The sequence below is a fragment of the Diadema antillarum genome, unplaced genomic scaffold, assembly GCF_040938485.1.
Source record: "Diadema antillarum isolate AM-2024a unplaced genomic scaffold, OU_Dant_1.0 seq00000015_RagTag, whole genome shotgun sequence".
In the NCBI taxonomy this organism is placed as follows: Eukaryota; Metazoa; Echinodermata; class Echinoidea; order Diadematoida; family Diadematidae; genus Diadema; species Diadema antillarum.
In genome coordinates this window covers 1,708,789-1,725,416 of record NW_027271135.1, presented here as the reverse complement: position 1 = coordinate 1,725,416, position 16,628 = coordinate 1,708,789, and the positions used below count along the sequence as shown (strand labels likewise).

At 35.1% G+C, this 16,628-nt stretch overlaps 1 protein-coding gene across 1 annotated transcript in view; it reads left to right on the top strand.

Annotated features, from left to right (window-relative positions):
• LOC139725121 (alpha-1-macroglobulin-like) overlaps window positions 1–16,628 on the top strand; it is a 53,603-nt gene that overhangs the window by 22,642 nt on the left and 14,333 nt on the right. Inside the window, exons 10-13 of the mRNA XM_071636208.1 lie at window positions 4,837–4,915; window positions 6,332–6,560; window positions 9,925–10,153; window positions 13,235–13,376. Of these exons, the coding sequence (XP_071492309.1) occupies window positions 4,837–4,915; window positions 6,332–6,560; window positions 9,925–10,153; window positions 13,235–13,376 (679 nt within the window). The remainder of the gene's footprint in view (window positions 1–4,836; window positions 4,916–6,331; window positions 6,561–9,924; window positions 10,154–13,234; window positions 13,377–16,628) is intronic.

Genomic DNA, 16,628 nt, shown 5'->3' with positions numbered 1-16,628 from the left:
TAAAGCCAAACTGATTCACATTTAATATTTCATTTTCAATCATAAACGAGGAGAGACGCTTATAAACTAATTTTTCTAAAATTTTCGATATTGCAGGTAACAGTGAGATGGGTCTATAATTTTTCACCAGTGATGGATCTTCTCTTTTATAAATGGGGATAACTTTGGCGATTTTAAAAGAGTCTGGAAACTCACCGTTAAGTAAGGATAAATTAAATATATGGGTGAGAGGGGCTGCTAAGGGGTAGATTATTTTTTTCAAAAAATTCACCCTTAATTTGTCAGGCCCACAGGAATTACTACATTTCAGAGATCGAACAATATCAATAATTTCTGATTCATTTATTGGAGTAAAAAACAATGAGTTTTGATTACTTTCAGGTAAGTAATCTTTATAATTTTTGATATCATTTATAGGAATAGATGCAGCTAAAGAAGGACCAACATTAACAAAAAAATTGTTAAAAATATTTGCAATTTGATCAGAATTAGTAATAACTTTATCATTATGGGTAAAGCTATCAGGACATTCCGTAGGTTTCTTTTTGAGTATTTCATTAACAATCCGCCAAAGAGCATTTTTATCATCCTTATTAGATTCGAGTTTATTTGAAATATATGATTTACGTGAAACTCGAATCAAAGAAGTTAATCTATTTCTATATGTTTTATACCTTTTCACGTTTTCAGGAGTAGGTTTCCTCAGAGATATTTTATAAAGACGGTTTCGAGTAAGAATGGAATGTATAAGACCTTGAGTAATCCACGGTTGCCGGGCTCTTTTCCTTCCATTTACTTTGGGAGTTAAAGGAATATGTTTATCATAATAATCTAATAATTTTTGCAAAAAAATTTCGTAGGAAGAATTAACATCTTGGAGTTCAAAGACGTCATTCCATTGTTCTTCGAATAAATCTTGATTCAATGACTCAATATTTTGTGGCGTTTCATTTCGATACATTTTCAAATATTGTTTGGGTTGGCGACGTATTGGAGTTATTACAGATTTATCATTAATCATAAAAATCGGTAAATGATCAGATATATCTGAATAAAGGATACCGTTCATACAGGTTTCAGTTATAACATTAGACAGTATATTATCTATTAATGTTTTACTATTGGTGGTGTTATTTATTCTGGTAGGTTTATTGATGTGGGGATGCAGTGAGTTGGAAAGTAATATGTCATGGAAATGGGTAGGTTGTAATAAATCTATATTGTAATCTCCCATCAAAAAAATGGATTTTCTTTCTCCAAAAATTTCGTTAGCACATTGGTCGAAGTTGTCAATTTCAAGATAAACTGCTAGAAAACACACTTTCCTGCCTGTTTTATGATCCTAAATTTATGCATAATGTAGAAGAAGACTTGCCCTTCCTTAAAATGTGAAAAAGTCAAGATTGGCTCGTTTAAACTATTTCACCTATTTTCAGTCCTCACACAAAATCAGTGTGTGCGACTTTATGTTCGTTTTGTGGTGCACGGTCGCATATGAAAGAGCATGTAATTCCATAAGGAATTCAACGTTTATTTGATGAAAATTGGTCTTAAAATGGCTGAGATATCTAAAACAGAGCGATTCTAATGAAGTGTTGGACCCACCTTTTATAACGATCACTTTGTTTTACTTTTTTTTTTTGGATGTTTCAGTCATCCCAACCCGATTTTCATCAAATAAACTTTGAATTCCTCTTGAAATGGTATGAAATGTATTATTTCATAAGTGTTTCCTTGGTAGCGCGCGCAAAAAAAAATAAAAGCCCAGTTCTCATCTCTACCAATACTGTATCATCCTTTAAGCTGTATGGATGCAGCAAAATAATAGAAACAAAGACGAATGGTACAACCATATCATCTTTCCTCATATAGCTTGGATTGGAAGAACATTTTAAGGGCATGGGAGACTATAATATCTGAATGTAAGAACGCCCCGATTTTATGGGAGGTCATTTCGAGTAACTTAAAAAAGAAAAAAAAAAAACGTCATATCTTTTTTATTTGTCCAATAATGTTCTATTTGATTGTAGTGGGAAGGCAACATTGTATATAGACATTAGTATATATATATATATATATATATATATATATATATCATCATCATCATCACAATTAAAGTTTGCATTTAATTGTGGAGAGGTCATTTTCTGTGATGGACTTGGGTCGTTCTTTGAATCATACACAGGATAGGCTGTTATATTAACAACTGATTAATGGTATGGTAAAAGCAAAAGATAAGAGAGTTTTGTTGCTTTTTTCAGCTTTTATTCCGTATGGCCTACAAAAATGTAATTGTCTTCAACAGTGTAATGTCCCTCATTACTATACTAAGTCATCATGTGTGTGTAGCTGTGCGTGTACACGTCTGTTTGTATACTTGGAGCTATAATGTGCATATATGTGTTTGTGTTATTTAAAATGTTTGGCAATTTCTTCCATTTGTCTCTTATAAGCAATAATATGTGGACAATATAACTAAGGAACCGCTACAGGTACCCAGCTGAATATTTGCACATGCATAAATAAGTGAATAAAGTTGTCGGCATCAAACGATGGTTGCACATAACCAAAGTCAAGGGCCAAAGGTCATTGGTCAAGTTCAAATTGCAAAATGTCACAATTTTCCCCGTGTCTCTGCAGTGCGGGAGAGTATTTTCATAAAGTTTTAATACACACGTATTACTAGACATCAAATCTCTGAATCTGTTTGGTCATTTGTTCAAAGGTAAGGTAAAAATGCTGCCATTTCACTAGTTTCCCAATCTTCTAAAACGGTTTGATTGCTACATTTTTAGTTGTTTCGAAATTCAGACCATACATAGGCTTACTACTAACATGCGCACTGAAAACACGATTTTCTCCATTTTCCCCAATAATTTTGTGTTATTCAAATGGCAGGATCTTGGTTCTTCTGTAATTTGTGTACCTTTCCCAAACTACTCTAAAGCAGTTGGGGTCATTCCTACATTCATATCAGATTTCACTCATTCATGTTAGGAACCTCCGGGAGGTAATTAGGGTTTATCATTTATACACAAGATCTGAAGTCCATGTATAAGCTACAATTTCCCATGTTAAACTGAATTTGGCCAAAAATAGGACTTGGGTCGTCCTTATATTCAGGAATTCTATTCCATACAATATCTTAGTTTTGTCTCGATGAAATATGATAAGATACCCTATTGGCATTCATATACAGTCCTGATACAGTCCTGTATGATGCAATGTGCATCCAGTTTAAGCCTTCATGTTTCTAATAATATCTAGGTTCAAAGCAAGGTGTTATATTGTATTATGATTTATAAGAAAAAAAAACAAATAAAAAGCTTTTTGCTGATTAAAAAGGGGGTTCAAACTGTTTTTTCATCGAAAGGCAACATATCTTAGATATCTGGGATTGCTCTAAAAAGAAAAAATGACATTGTTAAACTTTTCTATCCTTCTTTCCCTGTAATGTTATACTACGTGTAATCACAAGAGAATGTAGATACTGTTACCTGCACAGTTCTATTTACAGGCAAATCGATCGCATAAAATTCTGTTAGGTGCCTGGTTCCACAGCATCAATTTTCTGGAACGATATTTGATTTATTAAAAGTGATTTGATGGCATAATAAGTTAATTGTTGAATTTTCAGCCTGCGATTCAAAATTTGAATAAAAAAAATAAGATTGTCCCTCAGGAATAAATGTGACCCTGCATCACAAAACAAACAAAAAGTCGCCAGATATGAAATTTTAGTTAAGAGCATATTCTGAAAGAGTAGACTCTAAGCTTTTAAATGATGTATAACTCAAATCAAATAGACTCTCCTAACCTATCTATATATTGGAAAGAAAACACACACTCAGGAAAAGTGTGAACTGATAAAAAAGAGGCTCTGAAGTACAGTGTTTATTCAAGCGCTTAATCTTTACAAAATCGTGCCGGCAGTGCGATGAATGAGACAAAAAACAGGGCGTAAACCATCTGAGTAACAATGAAGGGATTATCAGACTAAACTGAAATTGAGCTTGACTTATTACACATTCTGTCCATAATCAATGGCAACTTTAAAAGCAGTAGCATTATTCTTTCTAAAGTCATTAGAGTTGAAAGTGGAGAGCGTGTACAAAGTTTATAAGAAATTAAAAGGGGATTCTAAAGACAAACCTAATCACATTATTCTAACAAAAAATGTTCAAGATAAACTGCTGAAAAACACACTTTCCTGCCCAATTTATGATCCCAAATTCTAGCTTAATGTAGAATAAGACTTGCTCTTTCAGAATTTTTTTTAATTTTTTTTAATTTTTGATTGTTTTGTGATGCACCTTCACAAATGCTCATGCCTTTAAAGGGCTGGTACAGTATTGGTGGAAATGGGAATTGGGCTGTTAACTTTTTGTGAGATATCAAGAAAACACTTATGATTATAGTACAGGCATACCATTTTAAGAGAAATTCAAAGTTTATTTGATTAAATTCGGGTTTGAAATGACTGAAACATCCAAAAACAAAGTAAAACAAAGCGATCGTAATAAAGTGTGGGTCCCACACTTTATTAGAATTGCTCTTTGTTTTGGATATCTCAGCCATTTCAAAACCAATTTTCACCTAACAGAGGTTAAATTCCTCGTATAATTAAATGTTCTTTCATATTTTGTAAGAGGTTGCCCATTATATCACCAAAAAAATGTAAGAAACCTGAAATTAGGTCTCAACCAAAACTATACGATCCCTTTAAACTATCACTGAAGAGCAGGAGCACCGTGGCATATTTCGTTCCGGAAGGTTCGTCATGACGATGATATTTTCTTATGGTGAATTTGAAATCGCTGTGTGTATATCCTTCAGATGGCTGGAGTTGACGTCATGTCCGACTTTGAGCTAGAGACAAGACCATGCTGGGTAACCATTACAAGATACATACCTTGTAAGTAGACTAGGGTTCCGTTCTATTTTTTATTTGCCCAGATGTTGTTTTCATTGATCATTTATCGCTGCTATGCATGTTGACACCAGGAGCTTTGCTGCAAATCATTCATGCTATTCAAAGGTCCTGTTTACTTTTGGGAACAGTGATTTCAAAATGTATATGAGTAGGTCGGTTGTACCACAAAACATCCCATCATGTACAATTTTGATGATAAATCCTAAAATGTAAGGAAATATCTGTATTTTTCCTAGTAAACCATATCTGTAGATGGTTTAGTCTGGAAACATTCTTTTGTTCAAATTTTGTAAATTTAGCAGTGCTTAACATCGATTTTACCAATTCAGTTTTTTACAGTGTCTGTTTCTATCCCTTACTCATTTTTTATTTTTATATTTTTGCAAATGGTAAATTATACCTTTACGATTAATAAGTTACAGAACAATAAAAACAGGAAATATCGACGAAATAGATAAATTGAACACTTTACAACTGTAAAAAGAAACAATTGATAAATAACCTTCATAGTTATTCCACCCTTAATATCAGAAAATGTAAATCAGTGTATAATGATAACATAAACTGTCTCCTCTTCAGTCGTCATAGTCAACGAAATGGGTGTACGGCTTAGACATACAGAATTAGGTGATACGTTTTAGAGATATCACCATCATTTGCAGGTTCCTGTTATATGAATGATTACATTTTACATTATTTTTATCACTATTTTTATTATTATTATTACTTTTATCATTATTATTTATTCGGCAATCCAACAAACAATACAAGCGGACATAGAATGCACACAGGAAATCGTTTCACATGATATAAAGATTGTTGTGATTCCAGGTGCATGCCGCTGGTTGCCAGGGGAGAAAAAAAAGCAAACTTAATCACCGAGGCTCGAGGCCTTCCTCCCCGCCCAGTGCATGCGCCACGAATCAGCTATATTTAATGTAAAACAGCTACAAACACTGCCAAATAATACATTATTACACACAAAAAAAGACTGAATTCAAATACAAATACATGTACAACTAGAACAATCCCTGAATATGACCGATGCCCCACCCTGACCTGATAGTGTTAGGTCATCCAGCAAACAAGTGATTATTAAATGAAATACTGATTAAACTCTAGATTGTTCAGGAAGCCAATAATTTTCAACATTATGTAGTATTTAATGTGGCAAATTGGAACTAACTTCAAAAACCGGCAGTTTGATAAGGTCATTGTAACACGTTGATTCTTCTTTCTTTTTTTTTTACTGACCATGCGAGGTTCAGGTATCACTACGATTTGTTGCCCTGACTGTATGAGTTCTAGGTGTCTCTGACATCTTTACTGGCGTAATCTATACAGGGTCGAGATATCACTGAAATTTGTTGTATTTTCCTAACCATGTCTTTGTCCCAGGTCAGTTTCCTGATCCGTGTTGGTTATATCCGAGCTTAATGAACCCAGGCTTCCATCACGGGTTACCGGACCCAGGGGCAAATGTTCGTTTTGTATTGGATTCAGAGCCAGTGCCTATAACGCACATACCAGACCGGGTTGAATTGGAACCTGCAGATGAAGCGACACCCATGGCAGAATTGAGAAATTACTTCCCGGAAACATGGCTTTGGAAGCTATCAAGAATGGGGTTAGTGTTTCTTCTCCACCATAATTCAAGCAATCTTGTCTCTGATGTGAGACACTGCATGAATAATATCTGGGAGATGTAGATTTTGCCTGCACACCTCTCATGTATGCGGAATGAATTATAGTAAAAGTCATGATATCTCCAGATGATATTAAAGGACAAGTTAACCTTCATAGACATGTGGGTTGAGTGAATACAGCAACATTAGTAGAGCACATCATTGAGAGTTTAAACAATCGGACGATCCGTTCAAAAGTTATGCATTTGTGAAGTTTCTGCTCATTCAAGGCTTGACGAGAAGACTACTATAGCTTGTGATGTCACATGAGTATTTTTTACACCGATATAAAGAAAGAATAAAGGAAATTCAACATATTCTCACTTTCCTCGCATAACAAAGGAACACTTGACTTCTCTCGTTCAGAAGGCAGGGGGAATAGTATTACCCTGAACCTATTATGTCAGTAACAAGTCGAAGAAAAGTTCACTTAATTAAAAAAGTAAAGTTTTTTGAAATTCTCTTTTTGTTTTCTTTATATGGTTGTACGCATAATATCATGACATCATACACTATAGAAGTCTTCTCATCCAGCAGATACTTTAAGCATTCATAACTTTTGAACGCATTGTCCGATTTCCCCCAAAACTTTCAGTGATGTGTTTTACTGATATTGCTACATTCACTCAATCCACATTCATATGAAGGTGGACTTGTCCTTCAAACTGTAGGGGGCTTCAAATCAAGACTTGAGAGGAATTTCTTTATATAATAATTATTCTATAACTTTTATTCATTATTGGCAAGCATACCAGCAGCTTTTACAGTGCAGAAGAATACAATTATGTTCATAATTTTTGCTCTGTATACTCTCTAAAAATATCGAGTGATAATGTTCACTCGTGAAGAAGTGGATTAAAAAAAAAGAGCGTGTTTTAGAGAGGAATTAGAGTGAACCTTTAGTTAAAATGTTCATTTTCACTAAAAATCACTCTTATTCACTCTAAATTCATTCTTTTCTGTTTTCACTCTTTCAAGAGTGAACATTGTCCTTTGATATTTTAGAGAGTAAAGTGATATTTGTTAATAATCACTATCATAGCTATTGTAGCGATAATTGTTATTATTACTTCAATATTATGTGACAAGACATCACAACAACCAAAAGTCACCAAACATTGATTTTAAGTTGAGAAGAAATTTTTAAAGAGCTTGGTCTATTCTTTTAAAATGAAGCCTCGCTCTCTCTAAAAATGATATTTCCTAATCTGTCTCAAAAATAGAAAGAACACACTCTCACAAGAATCTAATTGGAAAAGAAGACTTAGGATTTAGGGTCTATTCAAGTGTTTAATCTCACGGCACGCTGTTCTTTGTGCAGTACATGCGACATGAAACAGGAAGCAAACTCTACACCCCACAGCTTTATATTATCATGCTTTTAATCGTTCTCAAAATATATCTGTTGTCGCTCAAAAAATGACCACAGTAATCCGTTAAGTAAGTGTTACGGCATATACACTGTGTACGCATAACATAAGGGTGGTGCAATGATGTAATTTGGCCATAGTAATTAAAACTGAGACATCTAATGGTCACATCTTTTATTGCGTGTACAAAACTTCTTAAACAGGTGTTCATTCTGTATGGAGGAATCATCTATCTATCTAAATTCTCAAACTCGATCTTGTATGAATATATCAGAAGAACGCTGTTTAGTATGAGTATCTGTGTTTTTATATGCGTTCATTTACGTATCATATCAATCATAGTTTATTTCCAATCAACAAAAAATCTAAAACATAGTACAAAGTATACATGTCATGAAATAATAATCATTATTGTTCAAACGTCTGCAAATGATTAATGTAGTATACAAGATAAATTGTAGAATAACACAATAATTAGGAGGAACAATGTATAGATACCTCGTGGGCGAGCGGAAAATGAATTCGATTTTGGAAAATAGTGACCCACTAAAATGCAAAGCTTGTCGGAAGTCGATCGCTAGATGAATAATGAGTAAATGATATACTATTCAAGTATTTAATAGAAGTTATTTAAGTCATTTATAACAATATACATGTAGTTATTTGAAGATACATAGGTCGGGAGAAAAAAAATACATATGCGATGTAAATGTATTTATGTAAGTATATATGTGACTGTCTGTTGTAAAAGGATTTCTTTTTTTTTTTTTTTTTGCTTGCACATGATGGCACAAGTTACTTATTTTGCACTTCTTCACAATGACAAACATAACAAGGAACTATTTGATACTAACTCTGAGAAATTGAGTATATGAATATAAGAACGACCCAAGTCCATGGAAGACCATTTCGAGTAAACTAAAAAAAAACTTCATATCTTTTTTGTTTGTCCAATAATATTCTATTTAACTGTGATGGGAAGGCAACATTGTATATACAAATTAGAACATATATTATTATGACAATTAACATTAACATTAATTGTGGAGAGGCCATTTTGTGTGATGGACTTGGGTCGTTCTTTGATTCATATGGACTTGGGTCGTTCTTTGATTCATATACATGATATTCTGCTATAGAGAGGAGAGAAGGACGAGAGAGGGCGCTATAATATGAATGTAAGAATGACCCAAGTCCTTCATTCTTACATTCATATAAGATTTAACTCATTTATTTCAGGCACTTCCGGGGTTAATTAGGATTTATCATTTATACACAAGATGGGTCCATGCATAAGCTACAATTTCCCATGTCAAACTGAATTTGGCCAAAAATTGGACTTGGGTCGTTCTTATATTCATATACTCAATTACATATTTTTCCTATATATTGTATGTGGTGGAACGTGTTATGCTTGTTTAGAAAGATGATGCATAAGATAGTGATAATTATCATTTCAAATTCTTGGAATGATTGGATTATACCGTTGTCATCATCAATGCATAATAGTTGTCCTTTTTGGTGGATTAAACAAAAATGAAGAGTTTGTTCGCAAAAACCGATGAGGTCCATTTTTGAAGATTCTAAAGTATGGTCTTTGTCATACAGTACAAAATAATACCTTTTAAATGATATATTGGTCACTACATATAAAGGTACATTTCTGAAGTTATGGTCAAAAGAAGCAAAATTGTTCTTATTATTCTCTTTATTTCTCTTGACCTTTATTCGCACCTATATCTTTATTTGACAAAAATAATACGGACTTATCGGTTCTTGCGAACAAACTCTTCATATGCACATGACAAAAATTATGATAATATGCAATAGGGGTAAGTATGGTTTGTTTCCATAATGCCGTTTTAAGATCTGTAGTTGTTGCTATTTTGTCCCATATTCATTTTTACATTGACTTTGCTTCGCTGTTTTGTTAAAGGGCAAGTGGCCAGCAGGTTACCAGGGAAGAAATTCCACACACCATAACGGACTGGGTGGCCAGTGCCTTCTGTCTGTCACCCACTCACGGAGTGGGCGTGGCTGACTCAACGTCCATCCGAGCCTTCCAGCCGTTCTTCCTCTCCTACACACTCCCTTACTCCGTCCTCCGGGGAGAGAGAGTTCCTGTCAAAGTATCAGTTTTCAACTATCTCTCTGGTTGCCTCACGGTGAGTGTTGATGTTGGGGGGGGGAGGGTAGGTCTTGGATTGTCATACCTATTTGCCCTCCCCTTCAAAAAAAAAATGATGTGTGAGAAAAAAAAATCAACTGTCCATCTAATACTGTCAGTCACTATACTGTCCTACTTTGACAAAAGGAAGCAAGTGACATCGAGTATACTACAAATGCTACAAATAGAGAAAATTATGTTTTTGGGTTAGCCCTTCAGCATGGAAATTTACGATATGAAAAGATGTCGGTGTTCGTGCAAGTCATTATATGGTGATGCATTCATGACAATTCGAGGAATTTTGATATTTACATAGAAACTAATCAATATGTAACTTGCTTCCTTTTGCCAAAGTACTATAGATTTGTAGCAAACATAAAAAAAATGGCAAAAGGAAGCAAGTAATAATCATATCATGAGGTTGTAACTTGCTTCCTTTTGCCGAAGTATTTTAGATTGCGTGCAAATACAAATAATTTGGCAAAAGGAAACACGTAACAATCATATCATGAGGTTGTAACTTGCTTCCTTTTGCCAAAGTATTTCAGATTTTTAGGAAAATCTGGCAAAAGGAAGCAATTGACAATCATATCATGAGAATGTTTTACTTGCTTCCTCTCGCCAAAGTATTATAAATTTGTAACAAACATAAAACAATTTTAATGGCAAAAGGAAGCAATTGACAATCATAATCATGGATGTTATTTTCTCCCTTTTGCCAAACTATTTTAGATTGTGTGTAAATATAAATGATTTGGCAAAGTGAAGCAAGTGACAATCATATCAACAACTTCTTGCTTGCTTTTGCCATTTTTCATGCATTTTTGTGCACTTACTTCCTTTTGCCCTCCGAATATCTCAGAAAGGAGCCAATTGCTTTAGCTAACATGAGCCGAAGGCTCAAGTGAGCTATTCCGATCGCTCTTCGTCCGGCGCCCGGCGTCCGTCGTGCGTTATCCGTCGTCCTTCGTGTGTCTTGCGTAAACTTTTTACATTTTCATCTTCTTCTTGAAAACCACAAAAGCGATTTTCACCAAACTTGGTAGATAGCATCCCTAGGAGGTTAGAATCTCAATTTATTAAAATGGGCACCATGCCCCACCCAGGGGGCCCCCAGTGGGCTCCGAACCCCCCAAATTAAGGAATCTTTCAAAATCGTCTTCTCTAGAACCAGAAGTGATAGAGCTAAGTTAATACTGTGAGTTAGATTAATGTCTGTAGTTTCAAGTTTGTTCCTGGCAGATCCAGGGGTGTCCCCTTTGAGGCGGGGAGTGTGTGTGTGTGTGTGTGTGTTGGGGGGGGTTGGGGAGGTCCAAATGGGGCTTAAATTGCACATTTTCCTCATCTTCTTGAAAACCTCAAGATGGATTTTCTCCAAACTTGGCAGGTAGCATTCCTAGGGAGTTAGGATCTAAATTTGTTAAAATGGGCACCATGCCCCACCGAGGGGGCTCCAGGGGGCCCACAAATCCCCCACAATTGAGGTATTTTAAAGATCTTCTCCTCCAGAACCAGATGTGATAGAGCTAAGTTAATACTTTGAGTTAGTACATTGATAAATGTAGTTTCAAGTGTGTTCATGGTGGAATGAGGGTGCCCCCCCCCCCCCCCCCATTGGGACGGGGGGGGGGGGGGGGAGGTCTAAATGGGGCCTTAATTGCACATTTTCATAATCATCCTCACAATCTCATAATGGATTTTCCCCGAACCTGGCAGGCAGCATCCTTAAGGGGTTAGGATCTCAATTTGTTAAAATGGGCAACATGTCCCACCCGGTGGGCCCCAAGGGACCCAAACCTCTCAAAATTAAGGAATCTTAAAAAAATCTTCTACAGAATCAGAAGTGATAGAGCTAAGTCAATTCTATGAGTTTAATAGTGCATTAATGACTGTAGTTTGTTTCATAGCATATCCAGCCCCCCGCTGTTGGCAGGGGGGAGTGGTGGGAAGGTCCAGATTGGGGACTAAATTGTACATTTTCGTCTTCTTCTTGAAAACCTCATGATGGATGTTCACCAAACTTGGCAGGTCGCATCCGTAAGGGGTTAGGATCACAATACTTAATTTGTTAAAATGGGCACCATGCTCCTGCCCCATACCCTCACCATCCCCCCAAAAGTAATCTTTGAAAAAGGTGTCTCTAGAACTAGAAGTGATAGAGATGAATATTTTTATTGATACTATGAGTTGTACATGTACATGTTTAAATGTGAGCCTGCATCACAGAACCAAAAGAGAGTCACCAGAGCTGGATTTTTAGGCATTGACAAATTCTGAAAGACTAGACTTTAGGGTTTTTAAATGATATATAACTCAATCAAAATGATTCCCCTGACCTATTTCATTAAAAAGAATGAACACAGTCGGGAAAAGAAGTCTGCAAAGTATTTGGTCTATCCAAACACGTGATCATACAAGGCCGTGCAATAGCTGTGTAATGAATGGGGAATAGGATGCAAAACTCAATGCAGAGATCATTAAATTAAGCTGACTATTAACATGCTCTATAAATACTTCTATGCCATCCTGATCTCAACTTTCAAGGCAGGAAAACCATTCTTAGAAAATTTTTTAGAGTTCAAAGTGAAGAATGTGTAATTATTTGGGCATGAATGACATTCCTTATCCCACTATTCTGCAGACAATAATGACGTAGAAAACCGTTTAAAACGAACCTTTCTGTCAATTTAATGATCCCAAACTTTTTATTATTTTAGAAGAAATGCTAGCTCTTCAGAAAACATATAAAAAAACAACAAAAAAGCAACAACAACTAGAAATTCGCTATGTTCACCCGCTTCACCCATTTCTAGTCCTCATGTGAATTCAGGGCGTGTTTTGTTGTTTTTTTCATGCATGGTCACGTATTGCTATCGATACTACGTTTCCACACATTTGTAAAGGTGATATTCCATGAAAGAACACTTCGCCAGAAATCTGATACCAATATTTATTATTTATGAAGTTAAATGTCGGTGACGGTCTTGCCCCTTTCTATTTTTTATCGGTTGATTTGAAGTGTCTTTTAAATTGTTTAAATCCAGCAAGGTATCTTTCTTCGTTTCTCTGTGTTCACCAGGTTGAATTGTCCATGACTGAAAGTACTAGCTTCTCTATCGAAACGGAACCCGAATCTCCTATCATCGAGGTCTGTGGAAGTATCAGTAGGACTGTGGAGTATGAACTCATCTTCAGTGAGCTTGGAGATATCCCTATCAGAGGTAAGGAGATTAAAGACCAATATAATTTTTGTCACATATTTTCCAGGTATTTTTATATATCTTTTTAGCATTTTTAGCATTTTGACTGTATATGCTCAAATTTTCTTTCAAAGAAAAGAACAAAAACAGAAAACGACCTGCTATACTATACCCCATGGCCAACAAAACATCAAATTGAAAGTGTTGAATCATTGATAGTTTACCAAAGAATCGGACGAATATATGTGTTTCATCCTTGTCATTCAAGGACATTATAAGCTATATATGATATATTTTTTTAAAAAGAATGATATGCTCAGTTTTATATGCAGCTGATGTGTCGATTAATGAAGTCCCAACTTTCAAAGTGTATCAGACAACCAAGTAGCAATTGCTTCGTATTCTACTTCCGACTTTTCTTAGGTATGATGATTATTCGTGTATTACAACAACACTTTACGAGCGTAAAACATTCATGTTAGATAACTTGTTGATAACTTACATTTTGAGATGATCGAAATATAATACTAAGCAGAGGGGTAAAGATAAAATGAGGCATAAGAGTCTTCAATTCGTGTGCCCTATCTAAAAAATTATTTGTGTATTCTAAAAATTAATGCTTTTTTTCAATTCAAAGTTTATTTCATTTTTCGACAAAACATATAAGTTACACTTCTTTTGACAACAGAGAATAAGGTAAACAGAACATTATGTATCGAAAAGAATGTAAAACAATTGAGGAGGACCTTATAGTAATTATACATTGTAGTAAAAAAAAAACCAGAAGTGATCGAAATAAAGTACATGTATAACTTTGCTTAAAGTGCGAAAAATGGAGAGACCCACTAAAAAGACAGAGCTTGTAGAATGTGGGCCCCTCTGGAATAATAACATCAATGGAAAGATTAATTGAAGCATCATAAATACAAAAGGAGAGGGGAAAAAAGAGGAAGAAGTCTGGAAGCCCACTGAGAACTAGATTCACAGATAAATACACTTACTATCATAGACGTGAACAACATAGGACAAGACTAGACAACAAAACAACTGCTGGAGAAAAGGCTGTACGGGACAAAACGGGATGGACAAGACTAACAGACGCGAACAAACATGAAACAAGACTAGACAGCAAAACAACTACTGAAGAAGAGGCTGTACGGGACAAAACGGAATGGAAACGATGAACAAATAGAAGACAAAATAGCAAACGAAAATGCACAACAGAGACAGCGATCTTCGACAGAAGCGTATCAAGAGAAACAGATAATGGTTGTGGAGGGGGAAACGTGATTGTAGCGTCTGAAAGGAGAAAAGCAAGGAAATGAAGGGACGTGAGGAATAACAGGAATAAGACAGACATTCATGTCTTTGACTCTTTTGGCGAAAGCGTAGATAGCAGCAGACATCCAAAAGATTACAATTTATTCTTCAAAGAGGAAAAAGTAAGTCTGTATGTGAGAAAGAAGGCCAAATGGCTAGTTGTGTCCTGCAAAGTCATACGACTGCAATAGAAAGGACTTCAGTCTCCTCTTGAAAGAATGTATGGATGGGGCGTTTTTTTATATCATGATTCAGAGAATTCCAATAATTTGGGCCGATATAAATAGTGGGATATTCATGAACTGATTGGTTTCTTAGGAACATGGAATTAAAAATAGATGGAAGGAAATTGTTACAATACTTATATATAAATTGGCCTAAATTATACAAAAATAAATCTTTAATTTTAAAGAGCTTATTAGAGGTAAACAACGTGTTTGTATGAGAACGTACAGGGGAATGGCAGATAATGCGGAGGGCTTTCTATTGCAAGAGGGACACTCTTTCAAATAAATTCTGATGCGTGTTACCCCATACTAAAACTCCATAATTCAAATGAGGCAATATTAACGACGAATATAACATAAGTAATGTTTTTTGTGGAATATGACATTTCAATCTATTAATAACACCTCTATTACGCGATATTATATGTGACCGTGCACCTCAAAACGAACATAAAGTCGCACACACTGATTTTGCGTGAGGACTGAAAATAAGTGAAATGGGTCAACCTAGCCGAACTTGACTTTTTCATATTTTCTGAAAGAGTGGGTCTTCTTTTACATTATGCTAAAATTTGGTATCATGAAATCGGCAGGAAAGTGTGTTTTTTTAGTAGTTTATCTCGAACATTTTTGGTTGAATAGTGTGATTAGGTGTGTCTTTAGATTCCCTTTTTCATTTCTGAAAAACCTTGTCCACACTCTTCACTTTCAACTCTAATAACTTTTGAAAGGATACTGCTACTGCTTTGAAAGTTGGCATTAATTATGGACAGAATGTGTTTATGAGGCATGCCTAATTTCAGTTTAATCTGATAATCCCTTCATTGTTGTTACTCTGGTGGTTTACTTCCTGTTTTTTGTTCCATTCATCGCACTGCCAGCACGGTTTGGTAAAGATTAAGCGCTTGAATAGACACTGTACTTCAGAGCCTCTTTTCTCAGTTCACACTTTTCCTGAGTTTGTGCTTTCTTTCCAATATTTAGATAGGTTAGGAGAGTCCATTTGATTTGAGTTATACATCATTTTAAAGCTTAACGTCTGCTCTTTCAGAATATAGTCTTACCTAAAAATTCATGTCTGGCGACTTTTTGTTTGTTTTGTGGTGCAGGGTCACATATTACAAATATTATCAACGTGTGATTTCCAGGAAAGTTTATCATCTACAATGACCCCCAAGAATTTAATATTTGATACTCTTTGGAGATGAGAATCATCTAAAACTATATTTATGTTTAAACTATCAACAGTATTGCTGAAAATCATATATTTCGTTTTTTGAGCATTAAGTGATAACTTTTTAGCTCTGACCCAATTTGTCACTTTGTTCAATTCTATGTTAATTTTGTGAACAAGAACATCAATATCATTATGGGCAAAAAATACGTTTGTATCATCTGCAAAATGAATAAAAGAGAGATCATCAGATACACGACAAAAATCATTGATATAAATAATGAACAATAACGGCCCTAAAAGACTTTCCTGTGGGACGCCACATTTGACTTCTCTGATAACTGAATCATTGTTTTTAATTGTAACAAATTGTTTTCTATCGAACAAATAACTCTTGAACCACTCCAAGGCCTTCCCACGTACTCCATAATGCGATAATTTATAAAGTAAAATGTCATGATCGATGGTGTCGAAGGCCTTGGAGAAGTCCAAGAAAATACTAACTAAATGAGAATGATTATCAATGGCATGAACTACTCTATCAACGAAATA